The sequence below is a fragment of the Pleurodeles waltl genome, chromosome 3_1, assembly GCF_031143425.1.
Source record: "Pleurodeles waltl isolate 20211129_DDA chromosome 3_1, aPleWal1.hap1.20221129, whole genome shotgun sequence".
NCBI lineage: Eukaryota > Metazoa > Chordata > Amphibia > Caudata > Salamandridae > Pleurodeles > Pleurodeles waltl.
Window position 1 is genome coordinate 1,677,320,532 of NC_090440.1, and position 16,145 is coordinate 1,677,336,676.

Here is a 16,145-nt window from a genome sequence, read left to right on the forward strand (position 1 = left end):
GTCATTATGTATTAGTCTCTTTAAAGGCTTAAACCACTAGAGAAAAGTTGGGAGTCCACTGCAGACAGTAGCCCACCATTTGGAAGAACATCCTGGCTTCCCTTTGTGTTGTAGGCAGGTTTATTCTCAAGATTGGAGTGATGAGCTCCTGAGAAATCTTCCTAGCTCCTTTCTCAATGTGATGTCCCAAATATAGAACCTCCCTCTGTCAGTACTGTAAGTTTGTAGGGGACACTTTATGTCTGTTCTCTGCCAGGTGATTCAGCAGTACAATTGTGTCTCGTTTTTTGTGTGTTATTGACACCACCAATAGGTCATCAATGTTCTTTACCAAAATGGAATTACAAGGCAATTGTAGGGCCTCGGGTGTTTTTCTCAGTATGTGACTAAAGATTAAGGGACTCTGTATACGACTCAGCACCACACCAGATTTTACCCTAAAAATCAGAAAGCAAAAATAAATCGACTATCCTCTTGTAAGGGAATGGAAAAGAATGCTAGACAGAGATAAATGACTGAGAACATTTGGCATCACATGGAATTTGAAAGACTATTGCGGCAGAACTCAGTACCACTGGGCAACATGGGAGTACAGTTTGATTAATCTTTCTCGGGTCTTGAACGATCCACCATTTCCTATTCAGTTTATGCAAACCCATCGCAGGTGAGTTGCAGGAACTGCCTTACAATTCTTTTAAGACGCTTTGTTCTAACATGGATTCAGTGACAGGCGTTGTTCCTGTACCACTTCTGCTGTGGGGTTATATTGGGGCATTTTGGGATAGTCTGCATTAGCTTTCACTGTGATTCTGATTGGTTCGACATTGTTAATCAGTCTGATGTCTTTGACTGTAAAGTCCCAGACTTCCTCTTTCACTATACATCCTACGTTGGGAGGCAAGTCTTCTTTTGTTAAAAATGGGAACAACCTAACTGCTGCTAATTGTGATTTCACTTTAAAGTCTGCATCCTCATTATGTGCCTGCTGTTCCACTCAATCTGGTGTGCAGTGGGTCACACTATTTAATCTGCAGAGTAAATCCCTCCACAACAGATTGACAGGAATTGAGTATTTCAAATACATGGTCCTCTTGGACCTTTGCGTTTGAATTCAAATTACATCTTCATTTTACCATGTTTTGTCAGATCAGGGCAGCATTTTGGCATTATATGGACTTTGAAATTGTATATTCTCCATGGGCACCACATTCATATTTGGCATATGAACATCATTCTGAATTTGATTTGGATTCAATCTATGTTCTCGTTGCCAGTGGCCCATCTTATTACAAATATGACATGTAGTGGTCTTTTTTTAACATATATATGTCCATCCTTAAGCAATGTAATATGTGAGGTATTAAGCAGTGCATGGAAGGGGGATGAGTTATAGGTAGCATAATAAACTGTAGGTGGTGAATTTCAGTGTTTTTTTGTTTTAGAAGACAATTATATTATTATAAGGCCTAACTATAATGTCACTTTAACCTTTGTTTTTCCAGTGAATTTCTGTTTTTTTAACGTAAAGTGCGATATCATTATCATGCCTAAATATAATGTCACTTTAACCTGTGTTTAAGACACACGTGCACAATCTTCATGATTGCCTGTTATAAGAAGCCCAACCATTTTATTAGTGGCTTCCCTTCTAAACGTCATGTCTAGAGATGCCACTGTGCAACAGGCTATTCAGTTAAGAAAGAAAAATACAAAACTGTAGATCACGTTTAAAAAATGATGATGAAAAAAAACCCTGTGGACAGAGAGCGCTTTCCTGTCACAACTCAGTGTAAAAAATAAATATGCACAAGTTACTTCAAGAAAGATAAAGCACTCATTCACTCATTACTGTGTGGCGTACATCCCTGGGAAGAATAATCTGCCTTTAAAACCATCAGAGCTAGGACTAAGTAGAATAATCTAATGCCAAGTGCCATTGAACACTAAGTTAGAATATGTTTTAACATGTTTGAGAGGAACTGCTGCATTGCATTATTGCTCTCAGGACATGACTGCAGGAAGAATGAAAAGAGGACTGTGGCATTAAACATAAGTGAAGAAAATGATTTCTGAAGCACTCTGGGAACAATGAAACCAGACCCCTGCAGCTTGCAGAGGTCTGAAGGCTGTCACTCTTTGGGTACCAATTGTCTTTGATTCTGGCAGTTTTATTACAAAGGAGAGGTATGTATTGCCATCCTGCCACGCTGTCCTTTGTTTTGCTACTGATTTCCCCTTTGGGGCAGGAGCCAGGCTCATGGTGGTGGCACTTGGGTCCTGCAGGTGCAGTGGGGTCTGCAACATCTGGAGCAGCTATGCAAGCTCTGCATGAAGCCCCCACAGCCCTGCTGTAAATAAAATAAACTCACGGCTAGTGCTCTGGCAGCAGTAGGATGCTGACCTTCTAGCCTAATCTGTGCCCTCTCCCTATCCCCGTGATACTTGTGCAGGCAGATGGAAAGTGGCACAGCACGTTAGAGAGAATGGACAACACTTCGTTTGAGTGTACAATAGTCCTCTGTCACTGAAGCACTAGAAAGAAAACAAAAAGTAGCTGGGATGGGGGAAGGACAGAGCAACATGGAAAATGTGTGGTAGAGGTGCGCGGGGTGGAGGAAGGGAGCACAAAACACTTGCACTTTCTTGCAGTGCTGTAAGCAAAAGGAAAAATAGGTTCCTGAAAGTGAGCAGTGGAAGGATACAAGTGAGTCAGTCAAAATGATGTTAAAGAGGCTTTGTTCTACGGAAAGGACAAAAACAAGAAGAGGAAGGTAACCCTTTGAATTATAAGCTTTCGATAAGAAACATGCAAATGGTAAGCAAATGGCGGGCTCTAAGCCACACAATACATTTTTGCAGGTCTTTTGCAACCAGACAGCTTACTTTTCCCTGGTAGACAAGGTCTTCAACTGATGTCAGTAGCACTTCCCTGCAGGACAGTCCTACAGGGGCAGTACCGTGGAAGAAAATCCCTGCAGCACTTCATAACGAGGGCTTGTGTTCACTTTCCCCCAATGGTTTAATAACAGGATGCACAGGGTTCCAAAGTGTTATGTACACATTTTTGTTGATTAACAAATTGCAACACAGTTAACATGATAGATAAGGTTTGCTTGATCACATAATTTCTTTACATAAAGGATCAACCACTAGTTTTTCACACAAAGGCAGTTAATCCCAGGGCTTTTTCAAGGCAGAAACATTTGTTCATATTAGAGAATAGCAATGGTCCATTCTCAGAGTAGTGGAAACCTGAAATTTTAGCTGACGGTTAAAACACTGTCGGCTGGCAGATGACGTGGTTTGTGGTCAGCGGAGATACCCTGTGGTTAAATCTGCAGATCAGCAGAAGATTAAAGATAATGCACTTGGTGATTAGTAGAGGACGTGCAGGCTGGGGCTGGAACATCAAAAAAGATTTGCTACAGCCATGCCCTCTGAAGACCGTCCCTTCTCTGAAAAACTGAAACAAACAAGCATAGACAAATCCAATGTCTGGATGTTTTTAAGTGTATGCATTGTGTAAAATATAGACGGGTTGATGAATTTGTGATTTAGAGTATGTTTGGATTTTTGATTTCTTTATGGGCTTGAGACTTTGGTGTACAATTAATATGCACACAGATATCATAGAACGTAGAAAGGCACAAAAGCATCCAAGACCGCTCTCCACAAGTACACATATTCACATTAAAAAGCAAACATATTGGCCTTGGTGATGTATATTTTATCTGCTTTTCATTAGATGATTGGTAGGTAACACTTTTAAGACAACTTCTTTTCTTTTAAATCGCCATGGTGTGTGTTACATTTTATTGAAGGATTGCAAACGTCCATTTTTTAGGTGATCATGTGCCATAGGTAAGTGTATGACTGTTGCTGAAATCTATAGCACACTTTAAAAATGGTTTCAGTAAGTTGCCACAATTTCTACATAGAGATAGCAAGTGTGTGACACTAAAACATTTGTTTTGTTTTATAGTGAATTCTCTTTTAAAGTCTGCATTTAATACCATCGCGATTGAGAAGGAGAAGCTGAAGCAGGTGGTCTCCGAGCATGATTATTCTGGCCACAATTTACAAGTTGTTCGTCTCCGACAGTCACTTTCTCAGGTATTTTTTTCTGCATTATGCCATTTCACCCCAACTACATAATAAAGCGTTTGCCAAATGTTGTGTTTTGAAAATACCTAGAGTGCACAGTAATGAGTGTAATTCGTATTACATGTCTTGAGTTATAAAACTGTGATTTTTAGGTTGAGTGTTCAAGCGATCTGACGTGTTGTAGTCTAACTGTGGACTTTGAAGCACGCCCACCGCACGCCCATCACTATCACTCATTCATGGGCTTGCCTTTCAAAAATCCTTTGTTATCATTGGTAAATGCTTTACGTTTGTCCCTCCTTGGGGCAGTTTTGTTACCGCCTTGTCGTTCGACCCTATTACATGGATAATTGCACGTTTGCTGATACGTTTAACTGTGAGCGAACTTCTTTTTCCTTTAGTATCTTTCCTTCGCGCTCATGCTCATCGCGGCTGTGGTGCTTTGAATTGGCTTGCTTATGTCAACTGTTTTACTTTTCATTTTCAATTTATGTGGCAAGAAGTCCATTTATAGGAATTTACAAAGCTAATAGCTCAAACATGAGCAAATGCGAGACTCATTGCATTGCAAATGCTTGTTTTCACAGCTAGCTTTGCAGCAAGAATTTTACAATCTGCGTTGGCATGTACAATGTTTTTACATTTTCCTACTTTAGGGCCATAAGTTCTTGAATTACATGAACAGTTATGACAGCCTGACTTGCATTTTAATTTATGCTTGACTCTTTTGTTTTTTTTACCAACGTGAACACAACATCTTTAAGCCAGTGAATGGTGCTCCCTGTATCTTTAGTTTGCTCAACAACCAAGTGAAGGCGATAGAAACTGCACTTAGCACATTTGTGTTAATTCGTTCACTTTGCAGGTTGTTGCGGCGTGAGTGTTTTTCACTGTTATCAAGTGTTTCTCATTACCGTTGCTCATGGGCAGCTGCTCTCATTGACGTTCATGTGTTCATAAACTTGCTCACCCATCGATGCTTCAACATATTTAATTATTGTTTTTTGTACTACGTTTTGCAGAGATTGGTCTAATTTCTGGACAGACTTGGCAAAGCCACGACAAAGCGCTCTGATGTCTTTCTTAATGTCTTGCTATGTAGATAGCTAGTGCAGTTAGTGGAGCTTGTATTAGAGAAGACAACCCATCCCCAGACAGGGACTACTGGTTGCATTAGCCCAGGGAAAAAAAGCAAATGACCAACTTTAAAGGCAGAAGTATTGGCCTGTTCAGTGTCTTCAATAAAATTAACTACTTACCTCTATTCTGTTGCAATGAGCAAGGTTATCACATTCCTTCATGAAATAATAGGGTGGCCCTGAACTTCTTGTGCCACCTTGACCTTCTGCCCTCACAACCTAATAATATCCCTCTCGTCTGGAGGTCAGACTACCAGACCAGCTCCAGACCTCATGCATGAGCCCAGTTCCTACAGATGACAATCTCACAGATGAGAGAGGCAAAACTACCCCACCTGCCATATTCTCAAATGTCCAAGATTGCCTACAGCAGTACAGGGCTGACCCACATCACCTCTCGGAATACCAGCAGTTATCTGTAGACCCCACCTCCCTCATTGTTGTGTCACCTTTCTTGTAACTTAATGATACTTGAGTTGAGAACTGGGCCTGTTCATCTGGCTCCATTAGCAGTGCAACCAGCTAACACACCCAAGTTTGCACCAAGTCAAGCCATTTCTACTTCCTGAATATGTTACAGGTATTTTCACCAATTCATAACCTCATATTTGCTTAAGACTCAAATGGGAATCCTCAGTGAAAGCTCAGCAGAGATGTGTGTTTGAGTTTCCATCCTGGCCACAACCTAGACATTTGTCAGTAATCCATGTTTGTGCTTAATTTTGTCATCCTTTTCAGTGCCTCCAGTTTGTTCCCTGGTTAAGTCTGAATGCCGAAACATATTTCCATTGTCATGTGTGGCTGGATGTTTCGGGTGCAGTTCCAGTGGCAGTCATCAATGTTCATCTCTGAATTTTTTCATTGGCAGTCTCATATGGCTGTATTTCGTCTTAGTTTTGCCCCAGTAGCTGTGGTGCTCTTGTTCACAAAATATCATGTTGTTCTACCTAGGTGTCAAGAGGTTGTTTCGTATGTGCTGGGTTGCTTTTTCCTCTTTTTTTGCATTGTCAAGCGACCATCATTGATTCAATCAGTTGCTTATCACTGCTGATAAAACTGGTGTTGCGGTGATTGCAGTGTCTTCCTGTTACATTCATGTTGTGTGGTGGGAAAAAGGCAGATACTTCTGTGTGGAGAGGTCACGAGGTCTCATGCTGGGTTCTGATCTCATGTGAGATTTAGCAGTTCCTTTGCCCCTCGAGATCTTTGCATATTTTTTGGATTGGTCAATTTGGAATCTTTAGCCAGATTCTCTCTGGCTAGCTGAGTTTTTATGAGCAGGAAAGTAGGTATTTTTTATGATTTTGTGATGGTGGCCCTCAGGTGTAAGCTGTTCTGTCTGTGTCTGTCTGGTGTTGGATTTGTGTTTGTCGGAATGGACGTTTATTGCTGTACAAAGTCTAGTATTTTTAATCTGATTAGTTTGTGAAGTTCTACTTTGGAGTTAAGGTGATTGTTTCAAAGCTAATAATCTGACATTGGGTAAAAGACTGATGTTTGTCATATGAATCATGCATGTTCAGCATTTTGACTAATTGTTTACTACATTTCACTCAAACAGAGGAATGCCCAGAATAGAAACAACAAAACATTCATCTCAGGAAGTATAAGAAAGATACATTCAAGGTATATATTTTATAAATAAGATGAAATGCTATATGTACAATGATAAATGAAGGAAGCTAGACATTCACACTGATTTTCTAATTTTTGCAAAACCAGTAGGTCTCGCTTATGAGAGTTATAGACTTTGGCTAACTTTTGTAGCCATGCTGTACAGCTGTGGATGCTTTGCAGTGTGGCTAAAATGAATGTAAAAATGTGCTACGATGCGGGCAGTGCTAATGTGCTTTTTTTAAAAGAGCATTTTCAGTGGATGACTCATAGTCCTTTTTTTTATTATAATTTTTACCCATGCTGCATATCAGCTGCACTGCTTTACAGCATTACTACAAATCATTGGCAAATATGGCAATGCACATGCAGTACAGCATGAGCAAAAGACAATGGCAGAGCCCGTAGTCTCAAAGGCAAAATCTATTGGCTTTGCCAATGATTGTTAGGTCTGGGCACCACCTGTGATTCTGAGCAAATCAATTCATCTCCCCATGCGTGAAAAAAAATTACATTTGGCAAAAAATCCTATCACATCAAGAAAGCAATTGTGCCCATGTATATGTCTTAGTGAAAATACATTTAATATGTTTGAAAGCAGATAATATCTGTTGTCACAGTAAAAGCTGATAACATCTGTTGTCACAATAAACATCCATTCAAAGGAGAAAAGAGCTTCTTTGAAGTGTGTGTGGCATAGTAAAATAGAGCTACAAATGTCAAGAGGTTCAACAAGGATGACATTGTAGAAGAAAATATAAAAGTAGTGCCTCAGCCACAATCCGATCAGTGGAAGGACAGCACTCAAGCTGAAGTAATCAGTACTTGGTCCATGCTCCAACTGAAAGAAGAGGAAGCGAAGCAAGCATGCACTGGCAAATGAGAAAGCAGCAAATAAGAGTGAAAATGAGGCCAACAAATGCTAGGCACTAGGTGGGCTGCAAGCACCTTGTTGTATAAAATATCTCTCACAAACAAGATTGCATGCGCTACAGCAGGCGAGGCCTAAAAATTCGAATTGCACAACCCTTAGCAGGGTAGTTGAAAATCTACCAAACAGACTCAAAAACAGTGAGCTGAAGAATAAAGGAATCAGTGCAAATATGGCATTAAAAGCAGTTAGTAAGCCAGACAATGTTTTTAAAAACTGCAGTGATGCCTGTTGTGTTTGCTGAATGAAAATAGTATGCAACAGATCACCAAAATGTGTTGGAAAGTGCATCTGTAGGAGTCTTTGAATTTCAAAGGCAGTACAGTCTCTTTGCAAAGCAAATGTTTCCGCTGCAGAGGTTGAAGACACCTCTTTCTGCACTAATATATCAACAAGATTATTTAGCTTATCATACTTGTCATGTCATGCCAGGTGTTTTTTAAAGTAGTCAAACCAGAATGAGTTAAACACAACTGGCACAATTTACCCACACTACTTATGGTTGCTATGAGAGGAGAATAAATCCATATCATACATATCAGGGTTATGGTCTTTTTGCTAAGGGACCTTTAGAAAGAAAAGCAAAATACAAACGCTGTGGGATAGCGTAACTGGATGGACGGAATGCGGAACCAATCAAACATTCACATTCAGATCTGTGACTGGGGGTGAATGTTTGACAATGTTCAGCATTCCGTCCATCACTTGTTGTTTTTGCATTTGTCGCCCTAAGTGGGAAGGGTATGCCCAGACGTGGGTCCCGTGCTTCCCATGCCACTGGATTCAAGCTAGCCTGGCTGATGAGGGGTGAAACCCCGAAACCGGTCCCAGGATGCTTGTTTCCAGTCCAGGAAAGACCTGGCCAAGCAGTTCGGGCTGGACTGTTCCCATGGGGAACAGGGTCAAGACTGATTTGCATATGGCTGGGTCCAAACTGGAATGGCATGGGCAGCAAAAAAACGATGGATTAAACCCAGATCTGTGACTGGGGGTGAATGTTTGACAATGTTCAGCATTCCGTCCATCACTTGTTGTTTTTGCATTTGTCGCCCTAAGTGGGAAGGGTATGCCCAGACGTGGGTCCCGTGCTTCCCATGCCACTGGATTCAAGCTAGCCTGGCTGATGAGGGGTGAAACCCCGAAACCGGTCCCAGGATGCTTGTTTACAGTCCAGGAAAGACCTGGCCAAGCAGTTCGGGCTGGACTGTTCCCATGGGGAACAGGGTCAAGACTGATTTGCATATGGCTGGGTCCAAACTGGAATGGCATGGGCAGCAAAAAAACGATGGATTAAACCCAGATCTGTGACTGGGGGTGAATGTTTGACAATGTTCAGCATTCCGTCCATCACTTGTTGTTTTTGCATTTGTCGCCCTAAGTGGGAAGGGTATGCCCAGACGTGGGTCCCGTGCTTCCCATGCCACTGGATTCAAGCTAGCCTGGCTGATGAGGGGTGAAACCCCGAAACCGGTCCCAGGATGCTTGTTTCCAGTCCAGGAAAGACCTGGCCAAGCAGTTCGGGCTGGACTGTTCCCATGGGGAACAGGGTCAAGACTGATTTGCATATGGCTGGGTCCAAACTGGAATGGCATGGGCAGCAAAAGAACGACGGATTAAACCCAGATCTGTGACTGGGGGTGAATGTTTGACAATGTTCAGCATTCCGTCCATCACTTGTTGTTTTTGCATTTGTCGCCCTAAGTGGGAAGGGTATGCCCAGACGTGGGTCCCGTGCTTCCCATGCCACTGGATTCAAGCTAGCCTGGCTGATGAGGGGTGAAACCCCGAAACCGGTCCCAGGATGCTTGTTTCCAGTCCAGGAAAGACCTGGCCAAGCAGTTCGGGCTGGACTGTTCCCATGGGGAACAGGGTCAAGACTGATTTGCATATGGCTGGGTCCAAACTGGAATGGCATGGGCAGCAAAAAAACGATGGATTAAACCCAGATCTGTGACTGGGGGTGAATGTTTGACAATGTTCAGCATTCCGTCCATCACTTGTTGTTTTTGCATTTGTCGCCCTAAGTGGGAAGGGTATGCCCAGACGTGGGTCCCGTGCTTCCCATGCCACTGGATTCAAGCTAGCCTGGCTGATGAGGGGTGAAACCCCGAAACCGGTCCCAGGATGCTTGTTTCCAGTCCAGGAAAGACCTGGCCAAGCAGTTCGGGCTGGACTGTTCCCATGGGGAACAGGGTCAAGACTGATTTGCATATGGCTGGGTCCAAACTGGAATGGCATGGGCAGCAAAAAAACGATGGATTAAACCCAGATCTGTGACTGGGGGTTAATGTTTGACAATGTTCAGCATTCCGTCCATCACTTGTTGTTTTTGCATTTGTCGCCCTAAGTGGGAAGGGTATGCCCAGACGTGGGTCCCGTGCTTCCCATGCCACTGGATTCAAGCTAGCCTGGCTGATGAGGGGTGAAACCCCGAAACCGGTCCCAGGATGCTTGTTTCCAGTCCAGGAAAGACCTGGCCAAGCAGTTCGGGCTGGACTGTTCCCATGGGGAACAGGGTCAAGACTGATTTGCATATGGCTGGGTCCAAACTGGAATGGCATGGGCAGCAAAAAAACGATGGATTAAACCCAGATCTGTGACTGGGGGTGAATGTTTGACAATGTTCAGCATTCTGTCCATCACTTGTTGTTTTTGCATTTGTCGCCCTAAGTGGGAAGGGTATGCCCAGACGTGGGTCCCGTGCTTCCCATGCCACTGGATTCAAGCTAGCCTGGCTGATGAGGGGTGAAACCCCGAAACCGGTCCCAGGATGCTTGTTTCCAGTCCAGGAAAGACCTGGCCAAGCAGTTCGGGCTGGACTGTTCCCATGGGGAACAGGGTCAAGACTGATTTGCATATGGCTGGGTCCAAACTGGAATGGCATGGGCAGCAAAAAAACGATGGATTAAACCCAGATCTGTGACTGGGGGTGAATGTTTGACAATGTTCAGCATTCCGTCCATCACTTGTTGTTTTTGCATTTGTCGCCCTAAGTGGGAAGGGTATGCCCAGACGTGGGTCCCGTGCTTCCCATGCCACTGGATTCAAGCTAGCCTGGCTGATGAGGGGTGAAACCCCGAAACCGGTCCCAGGATGCTTGTTTCCAGTCCAGGAAAGACCTGGCCAAGCAGTTCGGGCTGGACTGTTCCCATGGGGAACAGGGTCAAGACTGATTTGCATATGGCTGGGTCCAAACTGGAATGGCATGGGCAGCAAAAAAACGATGGATTAAACCCAGATCTGTGACTGGGGGTGAATGTTTGACAATGTTCAGCATTCCGTCCATCACTTGTTGTTTTTGCATTTGTCGCCCTAAGTGGGAAGGGTATGCCCAGACGTGGGTCCCGTGCTTCCCATGCCACTGGATTCAAGCTAGCCTGGCTGATGAGGGGTGAAACCCCGAAACCGGTCCCAGGATGCTTGTTTCCAGTCCAGGAAAGACCTGGCCAAGCAGTTCGGGCTGGACTGTTCCCATGGGGAACAGGGTCAAGACTGATTTGCATATGGCTGGGTCCAAACTGGAATGGCATAGGCAGCAAAAAAACGATGGATTAAACCCAGATCTGTGACTGAGGGTGAATGTTTGACAATGTTCAGCATTCCGTCCATCACTTGTTGTTTTTGCATTTGTCGCCCTAAGTGGGAAGGGTATGCCCAGACGTGGGTCCCGTGCTTCCCATGCCACTGGATTCAAGCTAGCCTGGCTGATGAGGGGTGAAACCCCGAAACCGGTCCCAGGATGCTTGTTTCCAGTCCAGGAAAGACCTGGCCAAGCAGTTCGGGCTGGACTGTTCCCATGGGGAACAGGGTCAAGACTGATTTGCATATGGCTGGGTCCAAACTGGAATGGCATGGGCAGCAAAAAAACGATGGATTAAACCCAGATCTGTGACTGGGGGTGAATGTTTGACAATGTTCAGCATTCCGTCCATCACTTGTTGTTTTTGCATTTGTCGCCCTAAGTGGGAAGGGTATGCCCAGACGTGGGTCCCGTGCTTCCCATGCCACTGGATTCAAGCTAGCCTGGCTGATGAGGGGTGAAACCCCGAAACCGGTCCCAGGATGCTTGTTTCCAGTCCAGGAAAGACCTGGCCAAGCAGTTCGGGCTGGACTGTTCCCATGGGGAACAGGGTCAAGACTGATTTGCATATGGCTGGGTCCAAACTGGAATGGCATGGGCAGCAAAAAAACGATGGATTAAACCCAGATCTGTGACTGGGGGTGAATGTTTGACAATGTTCAGCATTCCGTCCATCACTTGTTGTTTTTGCATTTGTCGCCCTAAGTGGGAAGGGTATGCCCAGACGTGGGTCCCGTGCTTCCCATGCCACTGGATTCAAGCTAGCCTGGCTGATGAGGGGTGAAACCCCGAAACCGGTCCCAGGATGCTTGTTTCCAGTCCAGGAAAGACCTGGCCAAGCAGTTCGGGCTGGACTGTTCCCATGGGGAACAGGGTCAAGACTGATTTGCATATGGCTGGGTCCAAACTGGAATGGCATGGGCAGCAAAAAAACGATGGATTAAACCCAGATCTGTGACTGGGGGTGAATGTTTGACAATGTTCAGCATTCCGTCCATCACTTGTTGTTTTTGCATTTGTCGCCCTAAGTGGGAAGGGTATGCCCAGACGTGGGTCCCGTGCTTCCCATGCCACTGGATTCAAGCTAGCCTGGCTGATGAGGGGTGAAACCCCGAAACCGGTCCCAGGATGCTTGTTTCCAGTCCAGGAAAGATGGCTGGGTCCAAACTGGAATGGCATGGGCAGCAAAAAAACGATGGATTAAACCCAGATCTGTGACTGGGGGTGAATGTTTGACAATGTTCAGCATTCCGTCCATCACTTGTTGTTTTTGCATTTGTCGCCCTAAGTGGGAAGGGTATGCCCAGACGTGGGTCCCGTGCTTCCCATGCCACTGGATTCAAGCTAGCCTGGCTGATGAGGGGTGAAACCCCGAAACCGGTCCCAGGATGCTTGTTTACAGTCCAGGAAAGACCTGGCCAAGCAGTTCGGGCTGGACTGTTCCCATGGGGAACAGGGTCAAGACTGATTTGCATATGGCTGGGTCCAAACTGGAATGGCATGGGCAGCAAAAAAACGATGGATTAAACCCAGATCTGTGACTGGGGGTGAATGTTTGACAATGTTCAGCATTCCGTCCATCACTTGTTGTTTTTGCATTTGTCGCCCTAAGTGGGAAGGGTATGCCCAGACGTGGGTCCCGTGCTTCCCATGCCACTGGATTCAAGCTAGCCTGGCTGATGAGGGGTGAAACCCCGAAACCGGTCCCAGGATGCTTGTTTCCAGTCCAGGAAAGACCTGGCCAAGCAGTTCGGGCTGGACTGTTCCCATGGGGAACAGGGTCAAGACTGATTTGCATATGGCTGGGTCCAAACTGGAATGGCATGGGCAGCAAAAAAACGACGGATTAAACCCAGATCTGTGACTGGGGGTGAATGTTTGACAATGTTCAGCATTCCGTCCATCACTTGTTGTTTTTGCATTTGTCGCCCTAAGTGGGAAGGGTATGCCCAGACGTGGGTCCCGTGCTTCCCATGCCACTGGATTCAAGCTAGCCTGGCTGATGAGGGGTGAAACCCCGAAACCGGTCCCAGGATGCTTGTTTCCAGTCCAGGAAAGACCTGGCCAAGCAGTTCGGGCTGGACTGTTCCCATGGGGAACAGGGTCAAGACTGATTTGCATATGGCTGGGTCCAAACTGGAATGGCATGGGCAGCAAAAAAACGATGGATTAAACCCAGATCTGTGACTGGGGGTGAATGTTTGACAATGTTCAGCATTCCGTCCATCACTTGTTGTTTTTGCATTTGTCGCCCTAAGTGGGAAGGGTATGCCCAGACGTGGGTCCCGTGCTTCCCATGCCACTGGATTCAAGCTAGCCTGGCTGATGAGGGGTGAAACCCCGAAACCGGTCCCAGGATGCTTGTTTCCAGTCCAGGAAAGACCTGGCCAAGCAGTTCGGGCTGGACTGTTCCCATGGGGAACAGGGTCAAGACTGATTTGCATATGGCTGGGTCCAAACTGGAATGGCATGGGCAGCAAAAAAACGATGGATTAAACCCAGATCTGTGACTGGGGGTGAATGTTTGACAATGTTCAGCATTCCGTCCATCACTTGTTGTTTTTGCATTTGTCGCCCTAAGTGGGAAGGGTATGCCCAGACGTGGGTCCCGTGCTTCCCATGCCACTGGATTCAAGCTAGCCTGGCTGATGAGGGGTGAAACCCCGAAACCGGTCCCAGGATGCTTGTTTCCAGTCCAGGAAAGACCTGGCCAAGCAGTTCGGGCTGGACTGTTCCCATGGGGAACAGGGTCAAGACTGATTTGCATATGGCTGGGTCCAAACTGGAATGGCATGGGCAGCAAAAAAACGATGGATTAAACCCAGATCTGTGACTGGGGGTGAATGTTTGACAATGTTCAGCATTCCGTCCATCACTTGTTGTTTTTGCATTTGTCGCCCTAAGTGGGAAGGGTATGCCCAGACGTGGGTCCCGTGCTTCCCATGCCACTGGATTCAAGCTAGCCTGGCTGATGAGGGGTGAAACCCCGAAACCGGTCCCAGGATGCTTGTTTCCAGTCCAGGAAAGATGGCTGGGTCCAAACTGGAATGGCATGGGCAGCAAAAAAACGATGGATTAAACCCAGATCTGTGACTGGGGGTGAATGTTTGACAATGTTCAGCATTCCGTCCATCACTTGTTGTTTTTGCATTTGTCGCCCTAAGTGGGAAGGGTATGCCCAGACGTGGGTCCCGTGCTTCCCATGCCACTGGATTCAAGCTAGCCTGGCTGATGAGGGGTGAAACCCCGAAACCGGTCCCAGGATGCTTGTTTACAGTCCAGGAAAGACCTGGCCAAGCAGTTCGGGCTGGACTGTTCCCATGGGGAACAGGGTCAAGACTGATTTGCATATGGCTGGGTCCAAACTGGAATGGCATGGGCAGCAAAAAAACGATGGATTAAACCCAGATCTGTGACTGGGGGTGAATGTTTGACAATGTTCAGCATTCCGTCCATCACTTGTTGTTTTTGCATTTGTCGCCCTAAGTGGGAAGGGTATGCCCAGACGTGGGTCCCGTGCTTCCCATGCCACTGGATTCAAGCTAGCCTGGCTGATGAGGGGTGAAACCCCGAAACCGGTCCCAGGATGCTTGTTTCCAGTCCAGGAAAGACCTGGCCAAGCAGTTCGGGCTGGACTGTTCCCATGGGGAACAGGGTCAAGACTGATTTGCATATGGCTGGGTCCAAACTGGAATGGCATGGGCAGCAAAAAAACGACGGATTAAACCCAGATCTGTGACTGGGGGTGAATGTTTGACAATGTTCAGCATTCCGTCCATCACTTGTTGTTTTTGCATTTGTCGCCCTAAGTGGGAAGGGTATGCCCAGACGTGGGTCCCGTGCTTCCCATGCCACTGGATTCAAGCTAGCCTGGCTGATGAGGGGTGAAACCCCGAAACCGGTCCCAGGATGCTTGTTTCCAGTCCAGGAAAGACCTGGCCAAGCAGTTCGGGCTGGACTGTTCCCATGGGGAACAGGGTCAAGACTGATTTGCATATGGCTGGGTCCAAACTGGAATGGCATGGGCAGCAAAAAAATGATGGATTAAACCCAGATCTGTGACTGGGGGTGAATGTTTGACAATGTTCAGCATTCCGTCCATCACTTGTTGTTTTTGCATTTGTCGCCCTAAGTGGGAAGGGTATGCCCAGACGTGGGTCCCGTGCTTCCCATGCCACTGGATTCAAGCTAGCCTGGCTGATGAGGGGTGAAACCCCGAAACCGGTCCCAGGATGCTTGTTTCCAGTCCAGGAAAGACCTGGCCAAGCAGTTCGGGCTGGACTGTTCCCATGGGGAACAGGGTCAAGACTGATTTGCATATGGCTGGGTCCAAACTGGAATGGCATGGGCAGCAAAAAAACGATGGATTTACCCAGATCTGTGACTGGGGGTGAATGTTTGACAATGTTCAGCATTCCGTCCATCACTTGTTGTTTTTGCATTTGTCGCCCTAAGTGGGAAGGGTATGCCCAGACGTGGGTCCCGTGCTTCCCATGCCACTGGATTCAAGCTAGCCTGGCTGATGAGGGGTGAAACCCCGAAACAGGTCCCAGGATGCTTGTTTCCAGTCCAGGAAAGACCTGGCCAAGCAGTTCGGGCTGGACTGTTCCCATGGGGAACAGGGTCAAGACTGATTTGCATATGGCTGGGTCCAAACTGGAATGGCATGGGCAGCAAAAAAACGATGGATTAAACCCAGATCTGTGACTGGGGGTGAATGTTTGACAATGTTCAGCATTCCGTCCATCACTTGTTGTTTTTGCATTTGTTGCCCTAA

The 16,145-nt window shown here is 46.0% G+C and overlaps 1 protein-coding gene across 2 annotated transcripts in view; it reads left to right on the forward strand.

Annotated features, from left to right (window-relative positions):
• Positions 1 to 16,145, forward strand: part of OSBPL6 (oxysterol binding protein like 6) — a 566,805-nt gene that overhangs the window by 365,213 nt on the left and 185,447 nt on the right. For both annotated transcript variants that reach the window (XM_069225427.1, XM_069225425.1), the window contains one exon: positions 3,983 to 4,113. In XM_069225427.1, coding sequence (XP_069081528.1) covers positions 3,983 to 4,113 — 131 coding nt within the window. The remainder of the gene's footprint in view (positions 1 to 3,982; positions 4,114 to 16,145) is intronic.